The sequence below is a fragment of the Pygocentrus nattereri genome, chromosome 3 (genome assembly GCF_015220715.1).
Source record: "Pygocentrus nattereri isolate fPygNat1 chromosome 3, fPygNat1.pri, whole genome shotgun sequence".
Lineage (NCBI taxonomy): Eukaryota > Metazoa > Chordata > Actinopteri > Characiformes > Serrasalmidae > Pygocentrus > Pygocentrus nattereri.
In genome coordinates, this window is record NC_051213.1 from 20,389,558 (window position 1) to 20,404,512 (window position 14,955).

General features: G+C 38.6%; 1 protein-coding gene across 1 annotated transcript; it reads right to left on the reverse strand.

Annotated features, from left to right (window-relative positions):
• Positions 1-2,365: 2,365 nt before the first annotated feature.
• Positions 2,366-6,868, reverse strand: LOC108428970 (cytochrome c-type heme lyase). The gene is made up of 7 exons (XM_017700377.2): positions 6,768-6,868; positions 5,497-5,638; positions 4,915-5,063; positions 4,658-4,806; positions 4,215-4,334; positions 3,939-4,025; positions 2,366-3,751 (listed from the first exon to the last, which is right to left on the reverse strand). Exons 2-7 carry the CDS (start codon positions 5,618-5,620, stop codon positions 3,553-3,555), a joined length of 828 nt encoding a protein of 275 aa, XP_017555866.1. The 5' UTR covers positions 5,621-5,638; positions 6,768-6,868; the 3' UTR covers positions 2,366-3,552.
• Positions 6,869-14,955: the final 8,087 nt, after the last annotated feature.

A 14,955-nucleotide genomic window follows, 5' to 3' on the forward strand; every position in this document is an offset into this window, starting at 1 on the left:
AGCTCTGGGTCCTGACAAATGAAAGATTATTATTTTAGATTTTTGCGATAAATGTTGAAAATTAAAAGATGAAGTCAGAAATGTATCCAGATAAACCATCCCCAAACGGAGCAAATTATTACTTAGTAACAGAAAGGATCCATTTAGAGGAGAAATGAAGGTAGGAGTTCTGGTCAGCGCTACACAACATGAGCAAAATACCACATCACAGTATTTCTATGTATGACAACTACATATGCCTTATGTATTAAAAACACATTAGTAAACCCTTGATATGGTCAAGTTATGGATCTGCCTTCATTATTTTGACCCATATTATTTATATGTTGGATTGCTAAATGCATTCATTCAATGAAACACCCAAAGATCATTGTTCATGATGCTCACAGAATCAGAGAGGCCAATGTGATAACAGTTAACAAGCAATATGTTGTGTAGTTTTACTCCTATCAACCACACTTTAAGCAGTGATGACATCATAGCACTAAAAGGAAATTGATTCACCTTTAGTAGCTCAATTTGTATTGTTTTAGGTGCAGGTTTGCTTCAGTACAGCTTTTGTACAGTACAGTCTTTATTATGTATAAATGCTCATTATCTTCCACTAACACCTTGAAAGTAACACACATCCATACTTAAACAACAATAATCACACGATGCAGCAAATCTTCTTAGGCTAATTATTAGTACAGCTGTAATGTACACACAGCCTTGTTATTGTTCTTGGCACATCTCAGCATCTTTTAGCATGTAAAAAAGCCCAGTCTGGATAGCAGTAGTCGGGGTGTGGTGGGGGGATGTAGGGGATCAGCCAGCCAGACTGAACTGCCACAGGCTGTTTGTATAGCCGCTATGTGCTCTACACCGCGGGTACTTGGCGCTCTGCCAAGCAGCAGCCCTAGTGGAAATGTAACATGCACATATCTGAGCTTGTGCATGAATCTCCGTGGCCTTCAGTCTGCACAAGAGAAATGATCCACCACATCCTTTAGTATAATCAGAAATACTGCAGCAGCAAGGACCAGTCAAAACGAGGTCTCTAGGAAGCTTCTGTGAGTGGGAGATGTCAAACTTGTGCCAATCCAACATCCTAAGTGGGCTGGAAGACAGGAACTCAAGGCTTAATCTTGCTGTGAGAAAAGCTTTTTCCCACACCCACTCAGTAGAAGTACACAAGCGCCTGATAGCCCACCCACTCTTGTCTCAGGCTTATTTAGGAGTATTCTTCTCCCTTCTGACATTCTACAAGCACAGAGCATTCATAACTGCTATCTTTGTTCCTGAAAATTCTTTACAAGCTGTGTACCAGTTTGCGCCCTTTGATTCACACCCTTAAAAACTGTGATTTGGCCACACTGCATAAACAGCTTATGAAATTTTCAACACATTTCCAGTAGAGGTGCTCACTTTTCTGGTCGATTCAGATGTTTTTCAGCCAAAATGCCAATACATTTTATTAATGGCAGATGTACGGATCTACCATACCTTTACTAAGCTCACAGTGTGAACACATGAAACACAACAGAACATTTTGCTATAGACGTAGAAGTACTATTTATGTACAATGCGAGTGCACTTTCCTGCTTCTAATGAGATTTATGAGCCAGAATGTCATTAAACAGGCTGTATTCATATGAGAACTGGGACAGGGTTTATGCATAGTAACATCCTAGCAAACTAAGAGTAGCTTAATACACCACATATTCTCAACCACATTACCCTCAGAATTAAGCTATGTTTTATGTATTTTAGAGTTTTATTTGCATGATTTCTTTTAACACTGTGCATATGCTGTATGAAATGTGATGCTTATCTGCTTGCAAGGCACACACCAAGTATTACACACTGAAGAAAGACAGACCATAGAACGGTAACAACTGTGCTGTTGGATTATTCCAATAGATTTCTATTTTGTAGGCTATCCTGCTGTAGAGATGTGACCAATACAGTCTACAATAACAAACAGATGCAAATTCATAAATATATGAAAGAGATATGAAGAGGTAAAGTATCCAGGCCCATCTGAAATGTATCTGCATTAAATAACTTGCATCTTATGCTCATGCCAGCTCTTATATGTATGCAACTATTTTCAAAAAGTTTTCTGCTCAAAGATGGTGCTAATTGTATATAAGCTGTGCTACTAGTTAGCTTTGTATTGGGTTTTTGGAAGGTAAACCTCCAACTAGAACTGCAAAGGGGAAAAAAATACACTTGCATGACTGTTACAAAGTACCTCCCAGTTGCAGCCCTGCTCTACCTTGGTCCTACCTCTAAGTCAACATGTCTCCTGAAACATTTGTGTAAAACTGAAAGGAGGGAAATGTATGCCTGTAGAAAGGATGCCATCTGGTGGTGGCCTAAGCAAATCACATCTTTATTTATTTAAAAAAAAAAAAAAAAAAGTAATATTTGAGCTCATTATTACACCCTTCTAAAAACCAAAATAGCTTGGATACAGAGAAAGAGACCATGTTGGTGAGTCAATTACAAGTTTCATTGGTTTTGGAAATTCAGGAACTTTACCCACTGGTGCAGACACTAACATTTCAGTAAGTACTGTGGATATAATGAACTTCACAGACAATAAAAATCACTCGTCACTTTCTAAACACCAAAACCAGACCAGCACATGGACATCAGAAGGGCACGAAAAAAGGAGATACACATTTAATAAAAAAGATGCAGAACTTCTCGTTCCTTGAAAACAAACAATTTATATGATTTAAAAATCCCCGTTAGCACTGATCCATTCTACGTTCCACTGATTAATAGTATTTTTCAAATTTGTAAGAAAAATACTAAAAAGATGAAACACTGGTTTTAATGACCAAATAATTTAAATAATTGAATGAAGAATTCAAATAATTCATTCAAATAATGACAATATAGCTCAGCCTCTCTCACCAAAAGCATAGCAGAAAGGGCAACAAGTTGTTGGCTGGGCCTAAATGCTCAGTGAGACACTGCAGACACCAAAAATCCATAGAGAAAACCCTAGGCTAGTGGTATGAAATTTTAATAATACCACTCACTTGTGTGACTTTGCTTCATTTTTTTTGTCTTTAAATGGCTAAACACACAGCCCTAATACATTGCTGCCATTCAACTAACAGGATGCACCATTAATTTCACAAGGGATACCAAAAAAATGAAAAATATTACAGTTTCTGTAATAGTTTCTGTAATTCTCCAATGACTATGCCCTCAAACTAAACAGCAAAGCAATAAGACAGTTCACTTCTAAATGGTAAGAAATTGCAGATTTGGGGTGAAATGCTCCCTTAAACTGTCTCCTAAACTGTACGAAGGAAAGGAAAAATTCTCAAAGAAGATGTTCATATTCACATCTGCTTCAGAAAAGCTCATTATACATGAGTTACATTCAAAAACAGAAGAGAATTAAAGACATTCACGCCTCCAGTACAGAGTTCAAACAAACTCTCATCTCCAGCGTGCAATCTGCATGTATTAGAATCTGCTTTACCACTTCACATCGCCATCAGTTTATATGCTTGAAGAACTCTGCATGACCATGCGATTTCAGAGAGTTTAAGATGTCCAGCGCCACCAGGCCACCTTTACTCTGTCCCATACCGCTCCAAGAGAGTCAAAGGCTGGACGTACATCCAAGATTGAGAACTGATGTGTGTCTTTGTCAATGTCTCCTTCATAGTAGTCGATCACATATCTGACTTCTTTTCCACAGCGATCTACTACCCAGTCATGTCGGTCAAAAGGTAACTCATACCTGCAAAAAAAAGGGGAATGGGGAAAAAAAAAAAAATACATTGAGACATAAAGATAGCTAGAACACACACACACACGCCTATCCCAGCAGTCATCGGGCAGAAGGCACAGCCAGAACACATTCTTCAGAAAAAGCTGAGGGATGTTAGGCATCTTTTCTATTTGATCTTAAGGAAAAACACTCATACCCCATCCAGTGACGTATCCTAGCCCTGGGTGAAAGTTCCTTTGCTTTACCACCAAACCTTTTCAGAGATGGACCACATGGACATTCACTACAAAACAAACACAACGCATGATGATTTAAAAAAAGAAAAAGGAAAAAAAAAAAAGGAAGCACAGCTATATATAAAATTTCACAAGTGTGCCAGAAGAATGACTAGGATAAGCTTTTCAATTCAGCACTACTGGCACGGTAATAGAAAAAAAATGAGCTGGCTTAAGCCAAGAAGAGCTTTATTCACCCGGCATGCAGTGCCTCCCACTTCAGGATCTCCTCCCAAGCTTGTTCGTTGTTGCGATTGTGGATCTTTATGATATTTGTCATGTCATCTGGGGAAAGGCTGTCATCTTTCCAACGCCATCTGCACAAAAAAGACAGCATCATTTGCACACTGTCTCATACATAAAAATGTATCAGAAATTTTAACGCATTTGGAATGTGAGATGGTTCGGCATTCCAACATTTCAGCTCATCCGAATCTTTATGCATTTCCATGTAGGACAATTGGCTCTCATGCAGTCTTAAAGAATTCTGCGTCCTTGTTACTACTAGAAACATCCTATTTCTCATCACAAAACAAGCAAGATTTTGTATATTCTTCATGCTATAAAAACTATTTACTGTAGAAAATGATTAGGATTAACTCAGTAAGTGTGCTAGTATTATTTAGAAAGGAACACTTACCCTTTTCTCAACATGGCATTCCAGAACATTTGTTCTGAGGGATAAACCCAGTTGTTATCTGTTCCAGCTCTGGGGATGGTGGATTCCTCTCTTTTAACTGATAAAGAGAAAGGCTGGTCAGGAGCCGGCTTCTGGTTAGGTGGGGGCATCTAAATGAGAATACAAACACATAGGTAAGACTGCCAATTCATAATTTCAAAATTTATGCAATCAAATATGAACAACATCGTCCTATCAGTCAGTGATAGATCAAGTACCATATTTGCTGGATCAATGTCAGATAATTCCTGTGTGCCTGCTTTTGCAGCTCTCAATGGGCACTCGACAAACTCGTAGGCCCGGTCTTGGTGCACTGGCCCGGCAGGAGGCTCAGCTTGATGCATGGGGCACTCCGATGGATAAGAACCTTAAAATTTGGATGATATGGTACAACAGAGAACATATCAACCTGAGCAGTGTTTGAGATGTACTTAAAGTCTATATGAATCAGAAATCACAACACATTTCCTTCTATACTGTGTCATATTTCAGATTGAAACAAAGTAATTAAAAACATTTTTGCCCGATACTATGGGTGGGGATGGTGAGAGTAGGAAGTGAAATGTGATCTTGATCATGTTTTGTTTTTTTTTCCAGCCCACCATAATGTAATCAAAAGATGTTTTAGAGGCAAGCAAAATAAATCACAGCACTTCAATCTCATCTTATGAGAGAACAATAATTTTGTCTTTTAAATGGTGTGAGGAAATTATGGCTAATATAACCAGGGACATTAACTAACAAGGTAAAAAAAATAAATAAAAAGGCCCATTTTAATTTCAGGTTGATTTTAAACTTACTCTTCTGGCTTTCCTGATGCATTGGGCAGCCCTGTGGAGGCAAGGAGCCATTACCAAACTGAGCCGGCAATGTCACTGTCTCTGCTTTCACAGTGGTAGCAGAAGTAGTCATTGAGGCACCCATCTTGAATCCTCCGCCTTTCTGTGAATGTATATTAAAAACAAAATAAAATCACAAAGTTCATTAGGATCCTTAAATAGCTATTCAACAGACCACATACGTCCATACTTAAATCATAATGACACAGTTATTTTAAGGGAAATGTGTAGTATGTCTAAGCAAACACTGGAGTGTAACAGAAACAATTGGCCTGAAAGCTCACTAATTTGTTGTTGGTGCTGCTTGCTCGCTATCTACAATTTTAAGAGGAAGAAAAGTGTGTGAACCCTTTGGCATGAACGGATTCATAGATGCATGCATAGATGTCTTTGTCACATTGTCACTGTTTGACAGCCCTTGGAGCGAACTTATATAATGCTTTCCCGTCTTGTAAGCGTTTGTCTTTAGCAACTTTTCTCCTGAGGTCCTCTGAAATCTCTTTTAATCGAGCCACACAGGACTTGAACATTATTCTGTTTGGAAGACAAGGTAGACTTTTTTTCTTTGATACAGGTGGTCAGATCTACACTTGTTGTAATGAAAACACCTGACTGCATTTACCTCCCTCTTTCTGAGAAGTCCTGTGCTAGACTTATACTATAAATGACCTAAAGTAATGACCTTAGTAAAGATTTGGCACTAAGATTTTGTTCAAGCCTTAGGTCACATGACTGATGAAGCTCAGATCACATTTGAAGACACACCAATACGGAAATCCAGGTAGACCTAATTACAAAAGGTCCTCAAACTCTGCCTCACTAACAACCAACATCTAACCAACTGGGGAAATGACCTACACTCAGCATTTCCATCACCTTCAGTGCTCTGCCAAACTCACATCGTGTAGGACAGTGGTTAGCTTAGCTAGCTTTAACGCTACTTAACAGGCTAAGAGAGTTTGACACGTTCGCCGAAAACACAGAATACTCGTATTTTGACTCTCTACATAAAGAAAAACAGGAGTGAACATGATGAAGCTCATCAGGTATCAACATTCAGCTCATCTACGGAGCGACACACTCAGCAATGACGCAGCGTCCACACCGTCATGACGGGTAAGCGCTCAGACCTCTGCTCAGACCGGCGTGATAAACGAAAACCTTTCTATGGAAAGTGTATCATAACCTGTCAAAGGCAACAAATCTGGTCTACTAATCCGCTAAAGTCTTACCTCGGCGCCTCAGCGACTCGCCCAAGCGCTGCAGTCCGAGCCCCAATGTCAGCATGCGCCTCTCCTGCTTCTTCCTCTGTGGCGGTTTAACAGCAGAACGCGGTACTGCCACCTACAGGTGAAATGAAGTACTCGCTTTACTCTTCAGACGACCTCGGCTGAGGGTACGATAAAAACCCTACTCGGTAACTCCTGTACCACTGCACTAACAGACAACAAGTTCAACAGCACACACTTAACATTTTCATTCAGAAACAAACTGTCCTTACGAGGTGTTCAGTGCAGACGTGCGTAATTGTGAATTTGTAAAATACACACGTAGGCAAATTTAAAGTGAATAAAAATGGATTCTGGAGATCCATCTTTACCTTAATCAAAGCAGGGAAATCGTTGGCGCCACAATCCACGTCTAAAAACGTTGTTATGTCCAAGTTAGCAAACATTTTTTGGCCCACTTGTGGGTCATATCACTGTTTTTTTTTCCCCCATATACTGTAAAATGGCAAGAACTAATGGATGTGGCCTTGCTCTGGATCTCACACTGTAAAGTGAGTAGAAGTAAGGGATCAGGCCCAGCTCTGGCCCATATACTGTAAAATGTCTAAGTTTAATGGCTGTGGTCCAGATATGGCCTACACACTGTAAAGTGAGTGTATCTAAAAAGTGTGAGCCAGATCTGCGGACCATTTACAGTTATGCGTCCACACTGGTCCCAGGCCCAGATGTGGCCTTGAATATGCAACATCATTTTTGCAGAACATGCAAAAAATGAATAATTACTTTTTAATAAACCACTGTTTCAAAATTCCATTGTTCCCCAATGGTGGAACAAGCTACCTTCCACTGTCAGAGCAGGGGCGTCCCTCGCTATTTTTAAGAAACTCCTGAAGACGGAGCTCTTCAGGGAGCACTTACTCTAATCACCTCTTGCAATCTAACCACTACCAACCTCATCTCCTTCTTGCCCTCCTTCCCTTCTCTACCCCGCTATTACCCTTTGGCCTCCTTTAAGGCCTGACTATGCTTGTTCTATGTACCTCATTATTTGTAAGTCGCTTTGGATAAAAGCGTCTGCTAAATGTAAATGTAATGTAATGTAATGTAAAATGAAAACTCCGTTTTGATTTTGGTTCAATAAATAAAAAGTACCTTAATGAAGAAATAAGCCTCCATCCCTGCGATAGATGATTGTCTGTAGTCTTTGCGTGTACATCTTTAAGGACTTATGCTGCCCATTCCACAGAGTGTGCTATTACTTCCACATTAATAAATACACGTCACAATATTTCTGCACAGATTTTAAACCACGGTGGACGAACATCTCTTGAGCAAAGTGGAGAGACCACTGACATACAGGCTAAATCTGGCATCTTCCAGCTTGAAATTTTTCAGACATTTTATTTTAAATTAGTGAGAACAAAAATGTCTGAAAAATTACGCTTAAGCAGTCTGTGGAATAAAAACTGTTGTTGATGTCTGTGAAATATAGGTGTCAACCCATTCAGGGTGCCTCTTTAAAATACATGCATACATGTGATCAAGCCAAGTGTGTGTATGGGACACTTTCGCAATTTAAACTACTAGAGGATTTTTTTTCACAGGAAACAAATTCAAAATTGGATAAAGCGCCATTTCACAAATTATAAATACATAATTTTATCTTATAATATGTTAAATATGCACCCTTTCTGGGGAGTGTAGTATGGGCATATTATGATTATAATGCTTTGTTTTGCATACATGCATTTTCAGCATTGCAGAATCCTTTAAACGAAACAAAAAGCAAAAACATTCAGAATGCAGTCAAATTGTGTATTGTGCATTAAAACTAAACATTTTCAAAGGTAAACAATAAATATTAATGTACAAAAGCAAACACACAAAACTGAAATGTTTTGGTATAGTGTATATGAACCTCATACAATGGCCAGTGAATACACAAGTTAAAAACAAGCAAAAAAAATGTACCCAACAAGAATGAAGGGAGAAATGTAGGTAGTATAATAATCATAGTATGTTTTCTGTCAATTATATATCCTATAGTAAAATAAGTAACAAGTTTTAAATGGTTTTTTCAAAGATCTAATTATATATGATATGTTTTTACCTTTGAATAACTAATTTGAAAGCTTTATTATTTTTACTATTCTTATTATTAAGGTTGCTGAATAACTCACTATCTGGTATTATAAACATTGCTAGGTTTACATCAATCCAAACCTGTCCACTTCCTGGTGCCTTAGGAAAGAGGCAAAGTATTCAGCTATCATTTAGGTACCGCTTTAACTGATTTCCAGATAGGTTTTGGGTCAAACTGTACAACAAACCCTTTACTTGACAATCTGGAATAACACCAACATCAGCATTTCTGTCAGAACTCTGCAGACTGAATGTGCTCTGCCATGTTGGAAGTTCTTCTGCTGAAAACAGTCACAGAGCTCAAATGACAGCTTGTCTGGAATAGATGGGTTTTACTGAAGAAACAGAATAACGAGGCAAGAACTCCACAACTGCAAGATCTGTGGACAAGAACAATTTAGTTGTAACAAACCTTAAGAAACCCATAAATTAGGCTGAACCAGGGATGCGGGAAAAAATCGATTCTTAGATGCATCGCGATGCGGACGTCAACGATTCAACGAAAACACAGCTGGATGAGCGAGAAATCCGACCGGCTCCCTCTACATTGAAGCCGGGTTACATCAGGAGTCACAACACAAATGTTAAGAGGAGACATTTTGTCCTTTCAACAAAAATCAAACCACCTTGGTAGTCACAACATTTATGTCCAGTATGTCTCAGTGTGTGATAATGTCCTAGTATAAGTTAGGTTAGAAAATTATAAACGAAAACACAGTCTTGGTTTGCTCTGCTTCAAGCTTTCGCTCAGCTACAGCCCTATCCCAGCAGTCTTCGGGCGGAAGGCAGGATACACCCTGGACAGGTCGCCAGTCCATCGCAGGGCAGACAGACAGACACAGACAGTCACTCACACCCAGGGGTAATTTAGCATGTCCAATTGGCCTGACTGCATGTCTTTGGAATCGATAATCGTTTTATAATCGCATCGCCCCTCTGAATCGTAATCGAATCGAATCGTGAGGTGCCCAGAGATTCCCACCCTTAGGCTGAACTAATGTAAAACACTCCTGACTACGAAGCCTCAAACGAACCAGGGAATATCGCCTCAGTTTAACAACCACGGCACCCGTTTTTGAACTGTTTTCTAGTTTTACTGACTCACACAGAAGGGTGATGTGTGCAGGTGAGAGGACGTTACTGCTGCCACAAGACAACGCGCTACCGCGAACTGTGCAGTGTACGCTAAAAGCCTGTGCCATTATGGCTAAAGACTTGAAAAGCACATGCTATTTCTTTTAAATGCTCAGAGCAGATAGTTAGTGTTGTTTTTTGATGACATCATTATACAAGATAAATATACAGTATTAAGAAGATGAGCCTATGAAGACCAGCGCTACAGGAGAGTTAAGACGTCAGTACATCACTGCTAGACATTGTTAGCTACATTTGAAGAAACCTTGCTAGCGTCAGCTTAGTCGATTAATGTTAAGCTATTTATCTGAGGTTAGCTCACGTTAAGCCTCTGGTAGGAAACAAATGGCCTAGTTACCGATGTTAGATTAATACGTTATTATTTATGACCGAGTATTACCAGAGAACTTGTAGAGAGGAGGATTAACTCTGCAACGTCGTCCGGTTTTCTCAGACGCTAGAGGGCGCTCCCGAGTGAGTCCAAAATGAATGGTTTGATGTGGAGCATTTGAGCAAAACCATAGTTTATTAATACTGAAACATTTTTGTTGTAAAAGAATGCAATCATTTCCTGAACATGGAATATCAAAACATTTCAACACTGCTGTTATATAACCCTATAAAACGGCGCCTCAAGTATGTCCATGACGTCAGTGAGCGTGAACAGCCAATGAGCTGCTCCGCTTGCCAATCAATCATCACGCTCTAGCAGTAATGCCCGCCTCCCACTGCCCAAAACCCAAGAAATATAAATAGATGTGTATTTTATTTGCTTTTTAAAGTGAAATGCATCCTTATACTTTCTAATATATATATATATATATATATATATATATATATATATATATATATATATATATATTTTTTTTTTTTTTTTTTTTTTTTTTTTTTTACTTTTCGTTTTTAGCCGTTGAGTCCATTTACTCCCATTCGTCCCTCGCGGGCGCCCTCTGCTGATCAGTCGTCCTGTTTTTGAGGGAGTGGCCGCGCTCCTCATAAACCGGCTCTGGCATTCCTGATAAACCATTTCTACTCATTTGATACTAGAAAGCTAGAAACGAACATAACTTGACCAACTGGCGTAAAGCTGCTTAAGAATGGATGTCATGACAGGCGCTGCCCCCCCGACAGCGCTGATTGGCTGGAGTTCGTTCAGACTTTTTTACAGCGAGCGACGCGAAAGCTGAGCGCGCGCTGGGAGTTGAGAGCGGAGATGCTTTGCGCGCGACTGAGCACGTTGTCCAGTTTTGAGTGAAAACCAGTGTTTTGCGCTCTGAAAGCGGCGCGTTGTTGCGCAGATTTTCAAGGTCTGAATGAAACCAGAGTGTTTTGTTGAGCAAATTCGAGGCGTTTACCTGCCGCACGTCCTGCTGACCAGTGCGTTCAAATCCATTAGCTGCGCTCAGAGCACCGCTGTGAACATTACTCTCTCAAACATTTGGCACAAAATTAACTCCATATTCTTCTTTTCATCATTTTATTCTTTTGTTCATTCCTTATTCCTTTCATTCTTTTTTCCTGTCATTCGTTCTTTCCCCTTTTTTTATTCTTTCCTCCCTCAACCTTCAACACTTTCAACAGGCCGAGCAATAGTGGACTGTGAAGAGTCAAAACTTAAAAACGCAAGTACAACAATAAAAATCAGACATGAAATAGTCACCTATGATATAACATAATAATAATAAGTTTAGCTTTGGTTAGCTGCTCACTGCTAGTGAATCATCATTTAGCTCATCGACAACCAAACGTTGATATATTTTCAGTTTTCTACATCTAAATATGATATCTGCTACTACACTCATCATTTCTGCCTTAATCTAATCGTCACAGCACTCTACCTCCACCTCAGTTAAGCCAAATAGTGGCTTCCAAACAAGAAAAGTTTGATCATCCCCTTTCTAGCACTGTTATTTTTGACAGAAAGGTCAGTTATCTCACCCAACAACCCCTGTATGTTTTTAAACTAAGCAACATCAGCTCCAGAAACCCTGTAGGTTTATTAAACTCAGTAGCTCTCTGTCTCAAATCTGTGATAGTAGGTGTAGAGAGTGGTCAAAAGTACTTACATTTCTCACCATTCAAATATGACTCTTCTGACATGGAAACCATGTGCTACCCTGTCACTTCCCATTTCTTTGGAAATAAACAACTGTTTGACAAATCTGTTAAAACTATTTGGTCATGACAGTACAATTGAAAACGATGTATAAATGTCACATAAATCAACCTTATATATTGATGATACCGACTTTCCACTTTTTGTGCAGTGAACTTCTTCATATGATACACACACACACACACACACACACACACACACACAAGCACACACACACTGAAGTACGCTGCAGAAAAAGTGGAAAGTCGGTATCATCAGTATATCAGAAAAAGTAGTAATGATGCTGGCGATCACCATTAGAGACAAGTTTTTTACAGAATCAAAATGAAAACATATTGCTTTATTGAGGCAAATGGCATTATGACAGAAAATTAAGACAGATGTGAAGATTTTAAAAATAGATTTGATGTTCACAAATAAAATTCCTGGTCCTTCTTCATGAATCCCTTATCAATGAGTATGTGAGCATAAAAACTCTTCTACACACTTTGGTTAACAGATACAAACTGTAGAAACGTTAAGTGAAATATGAAGAAAAGGAAAGTGAACTTGAGAAAAAAGTGATAGAGGTAGCCGGGCATACCTGGCCTCATGCTGAGACCGTTTGCTCAGTGAAGCTTACTCCAGCAGCAAAACAGCTCATCAGCCAGGCAAACACAAATAGTTGTTTAGGTTTTTTCCATGAAGTTACTGGACTAAATTCCAAGAGCCAAATGAATGCATCAAGAATTCTACAATAAAATCCTGAATTTAAGTAAGATGTAACAATTAATATCGCAAAAGCAGAAAAACAAATTACAAGTCTTTTTTATATCAATTTATAGCCCATGCTTGGAGGTTTAATTCTCAAGAGTAATTAAACACACAGTCAAGTTTCGCCTGAAGACACAGACTTAAATTTGACTGCTAAACAGCCAAACTCCCACTAAGCTCTTCAAAAAGAAAATCAATAAAAGAAAACTTACAATGCTATGTAGTATGAACACATTTCATGTTTTATAAGTCATCAAGGAATGGAAGAATCAGGAACAATGGCTTCTAAATGCGTAATAGAGGGGTAACCTGTTGTAATTTGGCGAGGCTTTAAAATCATGTTAAGACTTGCCTTATGCTGGTGTACCTGAATTGATGAAATTTCAAACTAAACAATACAAAAAAAAAGGCAAATGTTAAGGTCAATGTTCCTACATTAGGCCTATGGCAAGCACAAGAGAAATGAAAGACATGCAAACATAATGCAAACCATAAGATATGATAACCATACATGGAAAATGGTAAAAATAGTAAAAGAAACATTCCTAGAAAGGCATCTGGAACAAATGTCTGCAAAACAAGGCAAAATGTTACGACTGGAATCATCTTGCACATACTGTAATTAAAAGAATTCACTGTGTCTGCCTTTCACAATAAGGTAGAGCAAGGATTCAAGTAGTATATTCATTAAAAAATAGAACTTCTGGCAATTTTTAAAAGAGCAAACCATTCTTGTAAATCTCACATCGTCCTTCTCACATCCATACATAATAAATACTTTTTTTCTGTTAATAAAAGAGACAATGACTTGTGGCATCCACTACTTCTATTATTTGTGAAGGTGAGTTGCCATTGGATGCAAGTTTGTGTATAGTATGAACATTCTACACTAAAATGTCCTACAAAGTGACGCATAATGCAGCCTAAAATGATTTTAATATATGTCCTTGTGTCGTAGACTCCTTCTTGATACTCTATATATCTACTTAGATAAACACCTTTTATCCATATATCATACATTTCCTTTAAAAAGAATAAATATGCAGGTACATGCTGTTCCAGTGCTGGACTGGTTCAAATAAATAAGGTATGATGCAGAAAAAGTTCTCAACTCCTGCTTTTGTTTGAACACACAGGGAACTTCTACCATCCCTAATCGTAACACACAGACATCCTTTAAAAAAAATCCAAAATATTAGATCATTTATGTTCTATATTGACTGTATTACACTGTACACAAAATTAATTCAAATGAGTATTTTTGTATGTCCAGTTTCTATCTACAATGCAAACATTCAGAGAACCACACTGCAGCATGCACCTATTGACTGTACAAAGAGGACACAGATGAAGCTGTTTTGCGGAGAGACCTTCAAAAGACCTTGATTGTGTGTAAACCGCATCCCGATTTCAGACTTAAAATCTAAAACAACCTTGTAATCATCACGGCACAGTGGAGTGAGAAACTGTCCGATTCCGCCTGACATCTATGAATCAAATCTGAGGGAAAAAACATCGTGGCTACCTAGCAAACATTACATAAAATCCCTTCTGACATGATTTTGCCTGCAAAAAATCTGTAGTGTATCCTCCAGCACATCAGCAAACTGTACTTCTCTTCTTGATCACTACAATCTCAGTATAAAATACATGTCGATTTAAAATGTGCATGCAGATTCACAGTTACACCTTCTCAGCCTCTTTGACATGTACACAGCATCTTGCGTCCTGTTCAGGTACGGCATGTGATCTGAGCGAGTCCTGGTTTAGTGCAGTGCAGGTGAGAGGATGCATCTCTCACAGTCGGCGTATAAAGTTTAACTTCAAAGTAAACATGATGGCCCTATGACACTATGACAACATTTTTTGCCCTCTTTTCAGACAGGCTCTGGCTTTGATGAATAAATTAGAAGCATGTGGCACATTTTTTCACAACGCCATGGTCCTCTTACCAAGAACTAACAAATGAAGGTTAAAATCAGAGCCTCAGGCTTTCAAAAAAAGACACAACAACAAAAAACAATTTACATATATATATATATATAT